This window comes from Bombina bombina, chromosome 3 (assembly GCF_027579735.1).
Source record: "Bombina bombina isolate aBomBom1 chromosome 3, aBomBom1.pri, whole genome shotgun sequence".
NCBI classification, from domain to species: domain Eukaryota; kingdom Metazoa; phylum Chordata; class Amphibia; order Anura; family Bombinatoridae; genus Bombina; species Bombina bombina.
In genome coordinates, this window is record NC_069501.1 from 1,085,025,854 (window position 1) to 1,085,046,308 (window position 20,455).

The 20,455-nt window shown below is 38.6% G+C and overlaps 1 protein-coding gene across 1 annotated transcript in view; it reads right to left on the bottom strand.

Annotated features, from left to right (window-relative positions):
* The window catches only part of DHRS12 (dehydrogenase/reductase 12), an 83,465-nt gene extending 65,778 nt beyond the window's left edge, over positions 1-17,687 (bottom strand). The window contains exons 1-3 of the mRNA XM_053708380.1: positions 17,554-17,687; positions 14,688-14,821; positions 13,382-13,464 (exon numbers count right to left, since the gene is read on the bottom strand). Of these exons, the coding sequence (XP_053564355.1) occupies positions 13,382-13,464; positions 14,688-14,821; positions 17,554-17,609 (273 nt within the window). The 5' untranslated portion in view covers positions 17,610-17,687. The remainder of the gene's footprint in view (positions 1-13,381; positions 13,465-14,687; positions 14,822-17,553) is intronic.
* Positions 17,688-20,455: the final 2,768 nt, after the last annotated feature.

Consider the following 20,455-nt stretch of genomic DNA (forward strand, 5'->3'; position numbering starts at 1 on the left):
CTGGCACTGCATAACCCCTGTAACCTGCGTCAGCTTAGACTCTTGGGTCTCAGTGAGCAGAACTCAGCCTTAGCCCATGCACACCTAGTCCCTCGCATAGATATAATACTTTGCTCTATCGTAGTTTGTTTGCTCATCTAATTTTATCTAAATTCCCACCTCCTCCCCCCCCCCATATCATATTATATAATGTACCTCTTCTGAAGGGGCTCACTAAGCGGTTTTTCTAGCTTGTACCGCACCTTAATTACTCTCTTTTTTTCATAGCCAAACTGTCTGTAATGGCAGCTAAAAGGGATTGAATCTGGTTATGTTTGCATGTTCTTCTCCTGTTACAATCCCCTATAGTTTGTTAATCTAAAAAATTTGAGGTAAATAGAATTAGACCCATGAGTGGTCTTCTTTATTCCAGGTAGTCTCCTATTGTAGCAATAATCTAACTTGGTTGTGGGTCCAAGAGCGGCCCTTCCAATGAGTAGAGGAGCTTAAGTTATTGTTGGTGAACCGTATTGTTTTACTATAAAATAGTATTAACAATATTTTGCTTGTTATCTTATTGGCGGACATTACTAATAACGTCTATATTCACTCCATATCTATTGCTTGATGAACCTTATATTATATAACCTGTGATAACACTTATGGAATGTTTTAATATCTTGTTGTATGCCAAATTTCACCTCAATAAAAATTATAAAAAGAGAAAAAAAAAAGAAGAATAAAAAGAGTGCTTGTGTTTTGTTATTGCTTGAACCGAAATGTGCGTTTAACCCAGGCAAAAGGGGTTAAACTCAGTCAAAGGAATGGAAAGGTCAAAATTGAAACGTGCATAAATGCATTCCAAAGTAAAATAAAAGCATTTTTGAAATATACTTCCATTAGCAAAAATACTTCTAGCAAAAGTTAGTACTATTTTCTGTGGCATAAACACATACCCTGCGAGGGTTGGTGTTATAAAGTATATTAATATAACAATGTTTGCTGTACAAAGCTGAGGAATGGGTAGTAAAGGCGTTATCTATCTTTTTAAACAACAATTTGTTGGTGTAGACTGTCCCTTTAAGCCACTGCTGACTTTCTGACAAGGTGTTGTGTGCGTATGCCATTAAAAGACAACTAGAAGTTTTTGCTAATGGAAGTTTATTGAAAAAATGCTTCTATTTAAAACAGAGATGCACCCATGTATATTTAAATTTTTATCTATCCCTTTAAAGAGACATATTGCAAAAATCACTAATTTGTAATGTATGCACTACTCTGTTTAAATGGACAGTCTACTCCAGAATCGATATTGTTTCAAAAGATTGATAATCCTTTTATTACCTATTCCCCAGTTTTGCAGAACCAACACAGATATATTTATATACTTTTTACCTCTGTGGTTACCTTGTATCTAAGCCTCTGAAGACTGCCCCCTTATTTGTTCTGTTGACAGACTTGCATTTTAGCCAATCGGTACCCTCTCATATGTAACTCCGCGGACGTGAGCACAATGTTACCTATACGGCACACATGAGCTAACACCCTCTAGCTGTGAAAAGCAGTCAAAAGCATTCAGATAAGAGGCAGCCTTCAATGGCTTAGAAATTAGCATATGAGCCTACCAAGGTTTAGCCTTCAACTAAGAATACCAAAAGAACAAAGCAAATTTGATGATAAAAGTAAATTGGAAAGTTGTTTAAAATGGCATGCCCTATCTGAGTCAATTAATGTTGACTAGACTGTCCCTTTAAACCCAGCAAATGGGGTTAAAACACATAGAAAAATTTCAGTTTGGGAAGAACAAGCACTGCATCACCTGAGCTGAACACAGCCAGTATTTAGCAGGGTCATGCAACTGCAGCTAGTCATTAGATCTCTGGCTGTTTTCTGCTCAGATCAGCAGTTCTCTTCAAGCAATAGAGCAAACATTACAGCATTTGTATTGCTCTGTTATAGTCTTTAATTAGTACTGGCAGATGAAGGTTTACTTCATTTAGGGTTTAGATTTCCACCATGGATAATTATGAAGAACTATTAACGTTATGTATTACATCAAATCAAGAAGGATTTAGTAGCTAAAGCTGAAATAACATATGTATGTATGTATGTATGTTTTAAATAAAGGTGGTTTGCATAGTCAAGTTTTTAGGCAAACTCATTTATAGCATGTTTAATATACAAATAAACAGTGGAGGCTCCTTAATAAGGACGGTATGGGCTGTGCCCTACTAGCTTTTTGTGGAAAGGAAAATTAAAATAAAAAAAATAAAAAGCCATTTTTGTGGCACAATTAGGAATGTTTTTGTTTTGTTGTTAGGTTGCTTTTCTTTTTCTTAAATAATTTTTTTTTTTGTAAACTTGCATTTGCAAAGTACTCACAGGCAGGGCGTTTGGGTAATCTGCCCTGTTTGAGAGGACTTCGCACATGCTTGGTCTGTGCCTTTAAGGGATTTTTGACGTCACCCATCTGTTAGCATTAGGGTGTCTAGGCACAGACGGTCTTCTAAGCTCCCATTGGCTGAAAGGAGCATGTGGGGGCCTGGGTGAGGTCTACATAGAGTCCCTTTTGCTGAAAAGAGCATGTGACTCACTCGAGTGTCGGGAGGAGCGGCAGCAAATGGTCACGGCAGGTATGAAAAAAAAAAATTAGTTAACTTCTACTTGCCAAATTGAATAGAGCAATTGCTCAGATCCTCAGACAGTGACTGTAATTTAAGGGACCCCTTGCTATCAATATAGCCGTGCATGCACCAATGCTTATATCTAGAGTAGGAGTTTGCATTGGTGCCTGCATAGTCTGTCACCATCCTCTGCTTGTTGGGTAAGTAGTCTGGCCGGCAGTAGGGTGAACTAGCCCCTAGTGATTGATCCGATATCAGATGCAGAGGGGAAGCTACTTGCATTAAAAAAAAAACAAAAACAAAAAAAAAACAAAAAAAAAAAAAACACACACCATTCTGTGTATTAAAATTGCATCTACACATTGCTGTAGGCCTCTTACCTCCGTAGATTGCTTCTTCTAGCTCTGAAATCTCGTGGTTCTCTTCTACAACGAGAGAACTTAGCTCTGCTGGCTCTCAAGCAGATTAACTAAACCCTGAGAGATCCGGCAAAGCTACGTTCCCTCAGTGTAGAAGAGCACCACAAGGTTTCAGAGCTAGAAGCAGCCTACGGAGGCAAGAGGTTATTGTATGTCTATCAGGGCTTGTAGACATCCAATAACCCATGAGCTGCAGTAGTGTGGCTAGGAGAGTAATCAGCTGCTACTTGGTGCACAATGCACAGACAGATCCAACCTGACCCGGAGATATCAGGATCTGTATTATGCTACACCAGCTGGGTAACGCACATTACTAATATCTGTGGCGCACCAGGGAGCTGAGAGTCTCATCTGCAGCTGAGAGCAGCAGAGCATTACCACGATCTCATCTCTCTGTGCTGTCTCCATTTTTTACTGTGAGCTGAAACAGTAAATAATGGAGACAGCACAGAGAGGTGAGATCGTAACTCTTACTGTCTGCACATAGTTTAGAAATTAGTAGTTTGGTTCTGCTGGTATCACAGTACTCCTGCATGGAAACGATGTCGTGTAATCATGCAGAGGCAGTGTAACGGACCAGGGGGTGAGAGTCTCATCGGCAGCCGAGTATTACCAGGCTCTCACCTCTTATCTCCATTATTTACTGTTTCAGCTCTCTCTGTAACTTAACTCCTTGCTGTCTGCACAGTGTTTAGAGTGTGGTGTTTCTAAGCAGCTAAGAGTTTGTCTAATACAGTAAGTAATATGACTGGGGCCAGAGGTTAAAAGTATATTATTATAACTGTTGGTTATGCAAAACTGGGGAATGGGTAATAAAGGGATTATCTATCTTTTAAAACAATAAAAATTCTGGTGTAGACTGTCCCTTTGTGTATAGCAGTGCAGGGATACAAGCCTTTAAAACCCTCCAGCATATGTTTATGTTTTCTGATTTGATTGTCACCCATTATGACCAGAGGTAAATGAGCTCATGACCTGATCTAAACAATGTAGCAGATAAGCTCAGGAAAACTGCTGCCCTCTTAGGGGGAGTGACTATCCTTGCATATTTAAAAGGGACAGTATACTGCAAAATTGGTTTCCTCTTAATGTGTTTGACTTGTTATACCAGTTGCAGAGTAGAACATGTATGGGAAATGTATATTTTAGGTTTATTTTTATAAATATGACGAGGTGGTGAAACGTGCGTCGGCAATTGGCTGGCCGCTCCTCGTGTCCTGACACACTAGTTTAGTGGAACGGATGGTGGAGAAATTTGAGCGTGTAACTAAGTCTGTGAGTCAAAGCAAGGTTGTTTATTTCGGAGAACGTCCTGGAGGATATTGATGCTATCTACTTGGTCTGTAGCGGATTCTACACTTCAACTAGTTGTTCGTTAGATGGAACGATCAGAAAAAGAGAGTGTTTAAGCCCAGCAGCAAACAGGTGTAGTCGACAGAGGGATACGGACGCATATACGTAGAATCCTCCTGCATCTTTGTTTTTTGTGCCATTACCTGCCATACTACTTAGCTTCCACTCTGGTTTATACATGTTAAGCCCTACATAACACAGATGCAGTTGACAGAGGGGTATACTAAACAACAAGAGATATCCTCCTGCATCTTTGTCATTTTGTCTTCTGCTCAAAATCTTTCCTCTTGCTGCAGTACTAACATTAATGCTTCAAGTGCTATATGACTCATTACACATCCTTGCTTGTCATGGCTTATGTTACCTTGTAAAAGACGCTACACAATATCCCTGTGTTTAGGGGAATTTTGATACCGACAGACAGACTAATTTTATCTGCTCTTTCCAGACCATTATAATTATACCTGTTTTTTGCTCTTGGTCTTTTAGGTATCTTTGTGAAACCACCAAACTGATCTATACCCTATACCCAATGTATACATGTGTGTGTTAATATGTTAAGGTTATGTTATGCCTAGCAATAGTATTGGGATGATTGGTTTTTAACCTTTTGGAATCTATAGGGATACAAGCATCTATGCACAGCTGTAGTAACTCTTATTTCCAGTTGTATTAAAACCTATTCAGGTCTGTGAAAGCACTATTGAGACCTAAATCCTGTGTATAGTTACCTACAATATCTATATTGGCACTACAAGTTTTGGTATACTTCATGAAAGTTTCAGTTTCCACTAACCACATGTCTTTACACATGTCTTTATATATTCATATCTAATGTTTTTAACCATGATATTCACTTTATCCATTTGATTGGGTGCTGTAATTTCAACGGGCCTATGCCCAACAGTGTGAGAATAAAAATAACCTCTCTTTATATGCAACAAGTGTTGCTTTTGTCTTTATTTGAAAAGAGTGCTGAATTCCCAGTCTTTTATGAAGTTTTATTATAAACCTCTTCTTGTCTTATGTTTGATAACTATTTAATGGGTCTGCACCATAATAACTAGTTGTTGACCTTCTCATTTTTCATATATGAGTCGGTATCTTTGTGTATACTTAGGAAGCTAAATATACACTTCCAACATTATATAAATCTAGCAGTTTTTCCATACACATTTTCTAATTATATACAATATCATACTCCATAAAATAAGTTTGAAAAGTATTTAAAAAATAAAAAACCACAATAGAAAATATCTTATTAAACTTCTAGACAACGTTATGACGTTTTATGCCAATCTAAAAGCACTGGGCTTTACCACCATTAGCACGGCATGGAACGTTTTAGCTTTTTCAGCATTCTGCTTCTAGGAAACAAATTATCAGACTTTGGGGGGGAGGGGAAGTGCCTAACATAGTAGGCAGTACCCCATGGTCCAATCCCCACGTTGAAGTCACATGATAGCATCGACAATCCATGTGAATTCCTGTTTCCTGCAAGTGTTTAATCGTGGGGTAAAGTACACAAAATTTGTATAAAAAATACACAGCAGAATGTTAATTTACATTATGCAGGGGTAAAAATAATTTACATAGCAATTTTCAAATACAAAGCTAAAAAATTGTACCAAAAAGTAAAAAACAAATTATGCTTACCAGATAATTTCCTTTCCTTCTGTATGAGGAGAGTCCACGGCTTCATTACTGTCATGTGGGAAATACAGAACCTGGCCACCAGGAGGAGGCAAAGACACCCCAGCCAAAGGCTTAAATACCTCCCCTACTTCCCTCATCCCCCAGTCATTCTGCCGAGGGAACAAGAAACAGTAGGAGACATATCAGGGTATAAATGGTGCCAGAAGAACAAACACAACATTTAAGTCTGCCCATTTATTTTTACCATTATCTGGTAAGCATAATTTATGTTTTACTTCTTAATATGAAGAGAGTCCATGGCTATATTTCTTACTTGTGGGAAACATATACCCAAGCTCTAGAGGACACTGAATGAAAAACAGGAGGGCAAAAAGAGAGGCTGACCCTATTCTGATGGCACCACAGCCTGCAAAACCCTTTCTCCCAAAAGCAAAAAAAAAAAAAAAAAAAGTCAAATATGTAAAATCTTGAAAAAGTATGTAAGGAAGACCAGGTAGCCTCCCTACAATCTAATCCAGAGGCCTCATTCTCCTAAGGCCCAAGAGGAAACCACAGCTCTAATTGAATGAGCCTTCATCCTCTGAGGAGGCTTGTATCCCGCCGACTCATAAGCTAAGCGAGTAATGCTTCCTACCCCTTAAGCTTCCCAGAATAGACACGAACAAGAAAAAAAGGCCCGAACCACATCCAAGTTATGAAATAACCACTCCTTCGAAAAGAATGATTAGAACACGAGGAAGGAACTACAATCTTCTGATTGATGTTGCAATCTGAAACGACCATAGGAAGAAAACGTAACCCAGTACGAAGAACAGCCTTAGCCGCACGAAAAACTAGGTAAGGAAACTCACAATGCAAGGCAGCCATCTCAGAACTCTGCACGCCAAAGCAATAGGCAGCAGAAAAAGAACCTTCCAAGACAGAAAATCTTAAAATCAACACCATGCATAAGTCAAAAACTGAGCCTTCTGCAGAACAAGATGTAAACTCCCCAGAGGAGCACTAGATCTAAACACAGGCCTGATCTAGTCAAAGCCTGAACCAAAGACTGGACATTTGGAAGCTCTGTGAGCCTCTCGAGCAGTAAACCGATAGAGCTGAAATCTGTCCCCTAAGGGAGCCACAGAAAAGGCCTTTCTCCAGAGCATCCTGGAAAACCTGGCCTTATGCCAAGGGAAATCCCGCTCTACTTACTAGAAAAAGTAGGTCCTGCATTAATAATACATAGTCACAGCTGGATTTGAACTATTGACTTTCAGCTTCCAAAGCAGCAAAGCTCACCACTAAGTCATCGTAGGACACCATTACCAGAAAAAAGTACGTCCTGCACCCAGTTTGATAGATGCAACGATGCACCGGCTTATGAGCTAAAACGAGAGTATGAAACAATCCTTTCAGAAAAAAACCTCTCATGGCTAAGACTATGCGTTCAATTCCACGCAGTCAGCCTCAGAGACACAAAAACCCCGCTCCAGCAAATCCCTGTAACAAGGTCCATGGAGACAAAGCCCCTAAACTGCGATACAACGTAGATATAAAAACGGAGCCAACTATCTCACAGACGCCTGCTGGATCGAACCATCCACAACAAAGCGTGGCATAGCCGAAAGAGCAGAAGGTTAAAAAGTATCCTCTAAAGAATGCTAGATGTCTAGCATATTCCGGATGAAAAGGCCGATGCCCCATCTGGGTTCAAACCCTCCTGCTACAGAAGCAAACACTGATGCCTTGAAATCTTGATAGTTTTCCCCATTAGATACAAACATTCGAGCAGGGAATGATGGTATGGGACATTGAACCCTGAGGAGTATGCAAGGAGGAGGAGAGAAAGAAGAAGGAAGATCTTCAAAACTGAGAGGCCCCATCTGGTATGAAGACCAAATACTCCAAGAAGAATGCTTGCTGAGGAACCAAAGGAATAATTTGAAGAAAACTCCCAACCCGCAGACCTTTCTAGGACACTCTCTCTCCCCACAGACAAGGAAGTGACAGAGTCAAACCCGCCCCAAAAGAGCTTAAGAGAAAAAAAAATTCTCAGAACAGGGAAATCTGAACGGAACAATGGGATTGATTTCCCCAACCGGTATACTATGAAAATCTGTTAAGATAGATACACCAACTCCATGCCGGAGTCTCGGCCTCAGCTGAGTATATCACTCTCCATCCCCACATCAACGAAGACCAGAAGGGGGACTGGAGGGCATAACCCTAATTTCTCAAGATCTCAGGAAAAATTCCTGTCCATAAGACAAAAACAGCATCCAAGAGCCACCCTGGTGTCTACACCAGCAACTCTGAGGATCGAAAAGACCTGAGAAAAACCCAGAAGGTCTATCAGCAGGCGAAGGTAAGGAACCCATAAAAAGCCGAGACCCAGGAACTACAGTAAAATCTGTAAGCAGGATACTGCTACCTTAACCCCCAAATCCCAAGAAGGAAAATTAGGATCAGAAAGAGGTTTACTGTAAGATATGGTTCCCAAGAACTGAATTTGCACAAAAAGGATGAAACAGGAAAGACATCCTTCTTCCGAACAAAGGAAGGGAGAACCCTACATTCTCCATCAAAAAAGGAACTAAAGCGGCTCTGCTTCAACATCATAGAAACCAATTAGGACGGCAAGACCCTCCCCCTATTAGGGCATGCACCAACAGTGGAAAAAAAAAACAACAAAAAAAAACTTCCCGCAGTGTGATAGATACCGGGACAATGACTGAAAAGATCCCTTGTCTTCTATGACGAGACAATTGCCCAGGAAAGAAGCCCAATTCCGGCCTCTAGGACCCTAGATCCATATGATTCAGTATCAAGCATCCATCCCAGATAATACCTAAATTCCTTAAAACAGGTCCAGCCTGTTAACTAGGATAGATGGGCCTACTGTACCTGGACCGGAATCTAAAAGAAAGAAAAAAAAAAAAAAAAAAAAAAAAAAAAAAAAAAAAAAAAACACACACAACACACTTTCTCCTAAGTAGAAAGAAGGAAGAGACCTAACTGGTATCCACAACAGGTCCTGTCTGTCATCTAGGATACAAAGTAACTTTTGGAACACTTCCGGGCTAAAGAGAAAAAACTTCTTAAAGGGCCACTGTAAGTAAATATTTTCTATGCCTGTTACTAACTAACTGCCCCAAATACGCTTTTTATCAATAGCATTTCATTAATATATCTCTAACGTATATCAGAAATCTCGTCTGCAAATTTAATTGTTTTCCAAACCCACTCCGTGGGTATCCTTTGCTCTGTACCAATCCGTTTACAATACCTAGGTTTCAAAATGGCGCTTTAAACACAAAGTTATTGGTTTAAGTATTTTGAACATGCAGTGCTGAAAATAGTGGGCAGGATAACGTGACATCATCGGCGAATAAAAGATATAACTTTTAGAACGTTATGAAACTTCGTTTTTGAGAAAATATAGGTCAGTAGGTTTTAATTAATGTTTATTAACTTTAATATGTTAGTTGTTTAGCTTAAAAATTATAACAGAAAGTAATCCTTTAAGTTCCAGCAAAGCTAGAACAACTGAGTAATCAAATTTAAGAAAATTAACCTCCGGCTTAAAAATTCCTCTAGAATACCGGGGGGGGGTCCTGCCTGTCATAAGACACAACCCCCCCATAGAGATCGGAACTGGGATTCTAAATAAACAGTTAAAACAAAAAGTAGAACAAGACAACAAGGAATATCACCATACTCCACTCGTCTCAGTTATTATTATACTTTATTTATGAAGCACCATCATATTCCGCAGCACTGTCCATGGATACAGTTCATTTAAATAAAACAATAATATAAAACTTCTAAGAGACAGGAGAACATTTACAAACACATACAGGAGGAATTAAGGGCCCTATTCCCGTGGGAACTTACAATCTAGAAGGGTAGGAGGTTGAGAAACAGGAGGTGAGGACTGCAAGATTGAGAAAGATGTTAAGATCGTTATCCGATTTAGAGAACAGAGATTCAACTGACGGAGCAGTACTGGAAATTTCTAACATCGCCAAAACATCTCTCGGAAGGAAACACAGGCGTGCCAATCTAAATCTAAATTCTAAGCCCTCCGCAGTCGGAGGACCCAAGTCAGCAGATTCTGACCCTGGAGGTTTTCCCTCTGAAGCTTTAAAGGGAGCCGCATGCCCAGAGGACTTATTGGACACTAACTATCCTTGGGCAGGAGAGACCAGACCAACCCCTTACAGACGAAGGAGGATCGAAACTCGGGAAAACTGCATATGTAGGAACATAATCAAGGGAACACACCTCACTGGACGAAGAGTCCTCAGAGGCGGATGGCTCAGTGGTCTCTAACATCTCAACATTGGTTTATGAGAACACTCTATTGCGGCATACGGAACATAATTGAGCAGGCTGGATTACCCGGGCCTCCTCACAATATACAAAGGTATCAAATTCTGTATCGGAGGGATCCCCCTCTAAATGATCAGAATCCTCCATAACTAGTCTATATCAAATTATAGAAAGGAAAAACAACTGGCATGGCTGGGGCACTCACCACCTCCTATGACCCAGCTCCTCTCCGCAGACATCCGGTCAGGATCAGAAGTGGTGGAAAAAAACGTGACCATACCACTCATGCAGGCACTGTCCTAGCTAAGGAAAAAGTGTGCCAGCTTAACATAAAGAAACTGCGTAGCTCTCAAAATGAAAAAAAACTGTACGTTCCGTATCAGCCTAAGAGCCCAAACGTTCTTACACATAAAGCAGTCGAAACCACATAAATAATAACACTGCTCAATTATCCCCCTCAGGAGAAATTAACCCTAGATTCCATAAAGTTAAAGGAGTCCCACTATGACCCTGTCTTCTATCGTTAACATGTGTGTAAAATAATGAAACGATCTTACCGGAATCTATGCCGTGGAACAGTGACATGGTCCTTCAAGTTGACAGATTGTAGCAGCGCCTCTGACATGGACTTGAGTGAAGAAAAGCCGGCAGCAAAACTCGTCAATGCTGATTGCTAAAGGAGCTGTTAATGAGTCTGGATGGATTTGAAGAAAGACTCTTCCTGCATCTCCAGGCCATAACATTCGTCAATGCTCTAACTGAAAGGCTGACAAGACTACTTAAAACTCCAGTCCCATAACGAAGGGTACTACCCTCCATAAGAGTCTACTCCAAATCTTCTGACACTTCTTTGCCATCCTCCTGTGACGAAAGGCAAAGAATGACTGGGGGATGAGGGAAGTGGGGAGGTATTTAAGCCTTTGGCCTCCTCCTGGTGGCCAGGTTCTGCATTTCCCACATGTAAGGAATGAAGCCGTCGACTCTCCTCATATTAAGAAGGAAAATGTAATTTGTACTTTATTTTTCTATTGTAAAAAATATAGATTTGGTGAGTATACTGAGCAGGGGAGTTCCTTGACCATGTTTGAAGTGAACCATGTTCTCACAAATCTTCCATGCATAATTACACCTGCATGCTTCAGTTTTTTTTTTTTTTTTTTTTTTTCTTTAAACTAAATTTATTGAAAGTAAAGTAAATTGGATCGTACAAAACAGATATTATGTTACATGACATATGACATTTAGACAGAATCAATGTTGAGTACAAAAAGTTTGAGTCTGGTAAAATATAGCATACAAAATAACAAATACCTATAATTGGATGGTCAACCGTAAGGTGTGCTTAAGGAGTGTTTCTTCTATATAAAGAATGAACAGATTTCCGAGGCAGAGGGGAGAAGAGGAGAATTTGACACCTGTGGCAGGCCTCACAGTTTTATCTCACCAGGTGAAAGTTGGTGAGTTTGTCTCAAAATACACAAGGAGCTTATTTCACGGTTAGAAAAAGATATATAAGCAAAACTATAGGCAAATGCAAGTTAAAGGGACAGTATACTATAAAATTGTTTTTCCCTTAATGTGTTTCCAATTAATTTTTTTACCAGCTGCAGAGTATAAAATGTATGAGATTTGCTTTAAGGCTTATTTGTCTATATGAATTTGCTGATTTTGTGTTTTGAAGTCACAACCTAATTACATGGGTTGAGCTTGTAGGTATAATCAGATCTCATTACTTTATCACATTGTGTACATATTCCTGCTTCTTTATCTTATATCTGTCCATAAACCAATCACCAATACGTGGAGAGAACAATGGAAAATGAACATGTTATTACCATATCTCTTCTATAACCCACTGGGAGTGTAATTTATTCTACTGACTTGAGGCCAAAAACTGTCAGGATAGGTGGGGATACCACAGGCTAAATATGCTATTTTAAATGCCAATATAAGGGTAATCGAAATACTTGTAAACAATTTAATACACTCCAGCAGGTAAAGTGGATCATTGGGAACAAATTAAAGGGGAGAAAATGTTAGAGTAAACTGTCCCTTTAGAGTCTGCACTCGCTCTCCACCCGCTTCGACATCTATGTTCAGCCTCCTTTTTCACGGGATTAAGTTGGGTTTGGCTTAGGGGATGGAGTGCCATTTCTCTATTAATTATAAATCAAATCAGAAGCTGCCTAAGCCAGAAACTACAACTCTATATCCAGTGAATTCAGAAGACTGGCTTCTTGAAGCACAATTACATTAAAAACAGCCTGTGAGGGGGAGACTAACCAGATTCACAAACTGCATTTCCTACATAGCAAAACTAAAACAAGTGAAATGGGTCAGAAAACATCCTGACCTAGCACTGCTTAAGGGGACATAATACTCATATGCTAAATCACTTGAATAACTAAAAAGCCGACAGGAAAATATCACCTGGGCATCTCTATGTAAAAAAGGAAGATATTTTACCTCACAATTTCCTCAGCTCACTAGAGTAAGTGCTGTGTAAACTGTTATGCTTCAGATACAAGTTGGGAAAAAAAAAAGTATATATATATATATATATATATATATATATATATATATATATATATATATATATATATATATATATATATATATATATATATATATATATATATATATATATATATATATCTCTCAATAGCCAATCAGTATCAGCAGTGCTGAGGTAATGTTTTGCCTTTGCTGTGATCTCACGATATTTCACTGAGATTCCATAGAACTTACTTCAACTTAAAAGGAAAATAGCATGGCTGTGCCTGAACATGACAGATGCAGACTCCCTATAGCTTGTCCCAGGACAAGCATCCTGACTGGCTACTTAAAGTCTCTTTACAGTAGGATGTGAATACTTAGGAAATTTGAGGTAAAATATCTTCATTTATTACATAGAGATGTTAAGGTGATATTTTTTAGTCAGCTTTTTACAGCTATGCTGCATCACTTTCAAGAGTTTCAACATTTGGGTATCATGTCCCTTTAATGAATAAATGACAATAGTAGTTGTGTTGGTACCGTATTTCCAGTGGCTTCCACAATCTCCTTTTTGGCTTCCTCAGCTCTTTCTTTACTCCTGCACACCAAGTGAATGGTACCACCTGTTGGAAAGCAAAAGTTTAAAAAAAAAATCTAAGTGTTTATTTATTTGAGAGGTCCAAACTTGACGGGCAAACTAGAACATCTGTCATATTAACAGGGCCATGGGCAAGCTTCTTGAGTACTATTACAATAAAACCAATCTTTAACTTTTGTAATAATATAGTGGTGTAATGCATTGTCTATCAACAGTTTGACACAAGGAAGCTTAAGTTTAGTAGTTTATATATTCTACACCCTCTAAACAGGCCTCTTTTTGTCCATTTTCTGTGTTTTGGGCAATCTAGCCAATCAGAGGCCTTGTCATGGTATTTACATGAAAAGGAAAATGCTGCCCTGTCTAGCCAATCAGAGGCCTTGTCATGGTATTTACATGAAAAGGAAAATGCTGCCCTGTCGTTCTTGCTTATTGCCAAAGTGATGTTATTAGTGAAAGCCTCAAATGAGTAACCTACACTACTCTTGCTCCCTTGTGCAAATCACATCTGCTGTACTTTATTCTGAGCACAATCTGTCAACAGTTTAAAAAACAAAACAAAAAAAAAAAAAACACACACACACACACACACAAAACACTGCTAGTTTGTTAGCAATACAGTGAATACTCTTCCGCAACTTTAACACAAGTGCAAATGCACAACTTCAGAAATACCATAATAACAAGGATATAAGTGAACAGATGTGAGCTTGTTCTTGAATAGATAACAAGTTTGTAATAAAAAAAAAAGGAGGTGTAGGTTACTGTGAATATTGAGCATTTTATATTACAATATCCATAAACGTGGAGTAAGTTTTTATATTTCCCTTTATCAGTACATATATGCTGCTTCAAGAGAAACATAGTAAATGATGGTCATTAAAATATATACTGAACATACAGGTAATCCGAAGGTAGTTACTTGTGAAACTCTATATAACCTATTAAAGGCAAACAAACATCAAAATATGCACTTATGTAGGAGAACAAGACAGATAATTATAAAATATATGTACAGTATTTCTTTATGAATTCAAAATATAAACACAATGCAGAGTAATAAAAAATAATCTGAAGTTACACAAACAATTTGACGCTAGGCACCCCCTTCAGGAAGCACCGTTGGCTTCTGTACAGCCAAACAGCTCGGAGGTTCCATGCCGTACTAACGTCGCTAAAGCCCAGCACGGTTAGGACAGCATGGAACATCCGAACGTCAGGAAGGTGGTTAAGTACTAACAAAATTACCTTTCTTTGCTATTGCCGTTGCTGCGCTTTTGCCTATACCGCTGTTTGCTCCAGTGATCATGTAGGATCTTCCAGCAACATCAACTTCCAAATCTTCTGCAACAAATAGTTTAGCTGCCGCCTCATAGCCACTTCTATAAATACACACAGAATGATTTCTATATGAAGGTACTTGTACAAATTAAAAAAGGACCACCAAGTACAGTAGAATTGCATAAGCAAGTGCATAATAAAGACAATGCAATAACACTTACTCACTATATAATGTGACAGCTATCAGCCAATCACTCACTAGTATACTTATACTCTGAACTTGAGCATATGCTCATTAGTAGCTGGTGCCTCAATAAGTGTGCATATAAAAAGACTGCAAAAAATGTGATAATGGAAGTAAATTGGAAAGTCTCATAAAATTGCATGCTCTATGTGAATCATGAAAGTTCAATTTTGACTTTAGTGTCTCTTTAAGAGAACAGAATGAAAAGGCATTTAAAGGGTATATAAAGAACAAATATGCCTGTGTAAAAAACATAGTATAAATTATACCTTTGTTTGGCTATGAAGTGACATTGTATTTAATAAAACTCCTATATAAAGGCGGCTTTTTATGTTTGTGACAATCAGTGCCTGTGCAGACAACTACTAGGGATATTCTAGTCAAAGGGACAAAAAACTTGACATTATTTTATATAAAATGTTTAGTTATGCACAACTGTATTGTCATTATTTATTGTGCCCCCTTATTGTGTAATTTAGCTCTTGAAGTTCTAATTCGGAGAACTTGAAATACACCTTGCTGACATCTCAGGATAACTCTGCTACATATAAGTCCATTATTGGCCTTATCAGATAACTGCAAAACAATTCATTTTATGCTAAATTTATGACTGTGGCTTGCCTTGTCGTCTGTGGACTATAGCCCAGATTGGCTCTTTCAGATAAGGCAAATGGCCGGTGTAGTTTGGCTATTGAAAAATAATTGCACTAAAAAAAGATGTTAATTTTGTTTTTAAAAAAGTTTAGACTTGGCTGATAAATTAATCTATAGCAATGTCTTGTAATTACCAGCGATTTACTGTCCCTTTACATCTGAAATGTACAATTGTTCATTTACATTTTGATTAGAATTAGCATTTTTTAAATAAAGGTCATTAATAAGAAAGGCTTCTTGTGAAAGCCTTTACTGTTTTAGTGATCAATATAATAAGCATGTGATTTGTGGAGCATACTTACATATGCATTGTGCTCTCATACTCGCAGGTTCTGAGTGCTCATTATGCCAGCATCACTGTATAACGTGAGCATTGATGCAATATGAGCTGCACAAGTTGCCAAAAATACTTCTTTATACCAGATACAATTCATTTACACCAAATTTTACTTGGTGCTAATATCTTCTGTATACATTTAAAGGGACATAAAACTAGGCTGACCATATTGCTGCTTTAAGAAGGAACACATATGAAAAATACATATGTGAGGGTTCTTATACAAAACCATTTCTTTAAACAGCCCTGATATATGTATTTTTCATATGTGTCCCTTTTTAAAGCGGCAATATGGTCAGCCTACATAAAACCGTAATTTTTTTTTTTTTAAACAACTTTCCAACTTTTACTTCTATTATAACATTTTCTTGTCATCTTTTGTTGAAAAGCAGGAAGTTCAGGAGTGTGCACGTGGCTGCAGTGCTATATGGCAGCAGTTTTGCTACAATGTTATTCATTAGCAAGAGCACTGGATGACAGCACTATTTCCTGTCATGTAGTGCTCCAAAAACGTGCACGCTACCTATCTAGATATCTCTTCAACAAAACAAATTTGATAATAGAAGTAAAGTGGAAACTTTTTTTTAAATTGTATTATCCATCTGAATCATGAAAGAAAATGTTTGAGTTTATGTCCCTTTAAATAATAGTGATTGCTTACAATGAAAAGTACAAATCAGTAAGTTTGATCATAAAAATAGTGCTCAACAAATCTCATTATCAATTAGGTGGTCTGTGATTAGTTGGTCAGTTGCACAGCACTAGCTGCTTTAATCTGATCAACTCCTGCAACTAAGACTGTGCAAAAAAATATTATTGGTTATTTTTTTAAACCTGATTAATTGGACAATTTTCAGCCAATTTATCTGATAGAAAAAAAAAATTAAATACAATTTTTTGCACAATACCATGTGCAGGAGTTCATTGGATTACAATTCAGACAAATCCTTGTTTCAGGATCTGACCTATGCACTCTGTGTGTGAATCTAACTTATACAATGCATGCTTGTGTAACCAGCAAAGGGGCAGTCTCTAGGGAGTGATATAACTTTGTTACACAACCTAGTTTAGTTTGGTAATGCAGCAGTATAAATGATCACATTTTATACTTATAACTGTGCCTGTCAGAGAATATCTGTCAAAGCAGTCATCACACCAGCTTTCCAGAATACCTTTTCTATTGTTTTACCCACCTGCATTCTAGTGATGTGAATGAATCTAGCCAGATAACACATGGCTTTTACATGATGCCAAAGTCAATAGATCATTACTTAAGAAGCATTGCATTACATTGTGGTTAAGGTTGTTTGTTTGTTTCTGATGCCAAGCATTATAGTTTCCCCCATCAGCATCTCACTGAGCTTATATCAATTCGGAAATGAAACATTATGATTCCTGGATAATTGTATTGCTTTGGTCACATTAGCTGGATATATGTTACTTTTTACTCCCCTTGGCAGCAGTACAGTCCCACTCAGCAAAGCTTAAAAGCACAGAAGAACTCGCATTACAGTTAAAAAAATAAATCCTAGACACTGGCAGAACCATGCAGTTTTTAAAGCGTATATATTTATATATCCGCACTGCTCCACACTTACCTAGTATATTCCCGCAGACCCTTAATGAACCAGATAGTGTTTCTGTACAGAGACATTGCGTTCAAGTATAAGCTGGATGCCGAACGGCCTGCGGTGCTTGTGACCTAAACACTTCCCAACCAAGCGCCTACCTACCAGTGCTGTCACTAAGCTCCACCCCAGGCCTCACACAAGTGCTGTCACGAGGCTCCGCCCTAACCTCATCTACAAATGTAATTAGGCTCCTCCCCATTCCTCATCAACAATGTAACTAGGCTCCGCCCCAGCCCTCATCAACAATGTAACTAGGCTCCACCCCAGCCCTTATCCACAAATGAAACTAGGCTCCGCCCCATTCCTCCGCCCCATCCCTCATCAACAATGTGACTAGGCTCCGCCCCAGCCCTCATCCACGAACGCTGTTATAGGCTCCGCCGAAGTGGTAAACCTTACACCCCACCTAAAAATGTAGCTTTTAGTTCTGTTACTGTAAAGGCTCTGCAGGCAATTTGTTATCCACCATAACAGACTGCATATTATTCTTTTATAAACGTAGTTACTTGTCACTTTAAAGGAGAAAAACAACAACAAAATGTATGCATCTATGTGTTTATAGATAAATATGTAATGGTTGCGAAATCATTATGTTATAATAATACTATTTCATTGTGGTGATAAAAAAGCACCAAGCAGTAGATTCATATAAATCGTTGCATTATGTATCTTTCATCAGTATTTATTTTTTTTCAACTTAATTTATGCAGTATCAATTACTTCCTGTCACAGCCCTACAAGAAGGCTTATCTAGCTTGATGTCATGAATTTTTTAGACTTTACTAACTTAAAGGGACATTAAACCCCAAAAAAATATTGAATTATTCAGATAGAATAATAGAATAAATTTGCTTTGTTCTTGTTATTCTGTGTTAATGAGATACCTAGGTAGGTAGTGTGCACATGCCTGAAGCACTACATGACAGGAAATAGTGCTGCCATCTAGTGCTCCTGCTAATGTATAACGTTGCAAAACTGCTGCCATATAAAGAAAATGCTAGAGAAACAGTAAGCCTATTTTGATCATGCTCAGAAGAGGCAGAATGCAACTTAAAGTGATTGTAAAGTTTAATGAAAAAGTGCCTGGTATCTAGAAATAATCTTAAAAACAGGGGCACTTTCATTCATTATACTTTACAAAGACACTTTTCTTTTTTAAAATACCATCCTCCGCCCGCAGCTCCTGCTTTCATTAGCATATCCATGACGGTCCGGCTTCCTCCAATCGTTGCATGCCCCACAAACTGGAAGCCAAAGGTGGCAGTGCACACAACGATTGAGTCAGATTTGACATCAATCTGCTAATGAAAGCAGGAGCAGCAGGCGAAGGATCAGCGTTATGTTTACCATAACGCAAAGGTAAGTATTTTTAAAATAATTTTAAAGATTTAAGATTATTTTTAGATACCGGGCACTTATTCATTAAACTTTACAATCACTTTCAGATCAAAAGATGTCTCCTCTCTTCTAAGTGCTTATTTTGCAAGAAAAATGTTAACTGTTTTTTCTACACAATCTGTTTCCATTTATGTTTACTTTGATTACACATATTTGTATTTACTAAAGGAGTACTGTTTCATATCTCTATTTATGTATTTAAAATGGCGCTTGCAATTTCACATTAAAGGGACAGTATATACCAATTTTCAATAACTGCATGTAATACACACTACTATAAAGAAGAATATGCAGAGATACTGATATAAAAACCCAGTATAGAACCTTTTAAAAATGTACTTAGAAGCTCCCAATTTAGCACTGTTGATGAGGTTAGACCGTGACACCCATTGAAAGGGACTGAGAGCAGACCCCCCCCCCCCTTCCCTGCATATGAAAAGACCCTTTACACAATCAGGAGTCTGTAGACATCAGTATACATCTAAAAGTTTGGAGCTTGGTTATGAGTCTGAAAATCAGCACAATGTTATTTAAAAATAATCATAACTACACCTTTTCAGGGCCGTCTTTAACACAGGGCAAAAGGGACAGCTGCCCAGGGCCCAGTCTTTGTTGAGGGGCCCAAGAGTAAAAAATAAATAAATATTGGGGTATGCCAGACTGCTGATGTCATGTGACATGGGGGGCACACACAGTCAGTCCTAATACTATCACAATCAAAAGTTCTCTGCTTATATTTATTTGTGAGAAACTGTGCCAGACCATTACAGTGTCATGTGACATGCCAAGTTAGTGCCATGTGCTGTTTTAGATGTGCACTGTGCAGCACTGAATGCTAACTCAGCATCCAACCAATCCCACTGCATCAGAAAAGGTCCTGCTGGGGTTACCACTGCTACCAGGTAACTACTCTTGTGGTGGGGATAGTTTCTGGGTAGGGCTGACTGTAGGCACATGCAGCAGAAAGCTGGAGAGGCAGGCACGTGAGGATTTGAGCATCTGTGGAATTGCAGACACTGCTCTCTTCAGTCTTGAGGCTGGGTGACTCATCTCACACTGTATCCATGCAGCCTTGGGCAGACAGCATCCAGTCTGCTGGTCCCCTTAGCCCCGCTCTTTCTACTGTGGCCCTAAGATCAACTAAATGAAGTTTGTTAGGGGAACAGTGCTTTGTAGAAAGGTGTTAGTGGGAAGAATAAGTGTACACACGCCCCTTCCCCATGCAGCAGCGTCTAGTGCAGGGTGAGAGGGAACTTGTTCCTAGCAAAGAAGTTACATGTGCTGCTGTGGCTGATGTATAGTGTCATGCTGACACTTTACACATTAAGGGAAGGTTTATTTTTATAGTTTTTTTCTCTCTGTCTCAGATTTTACAGCTTCCCATAGTAGTTCTGCTGTTCAAGACAATGCACTTATATTTGTCTGCACCTTCATGCTTCCTCCTCAGTCTTTACCTTGCTTTGCTCCTGTT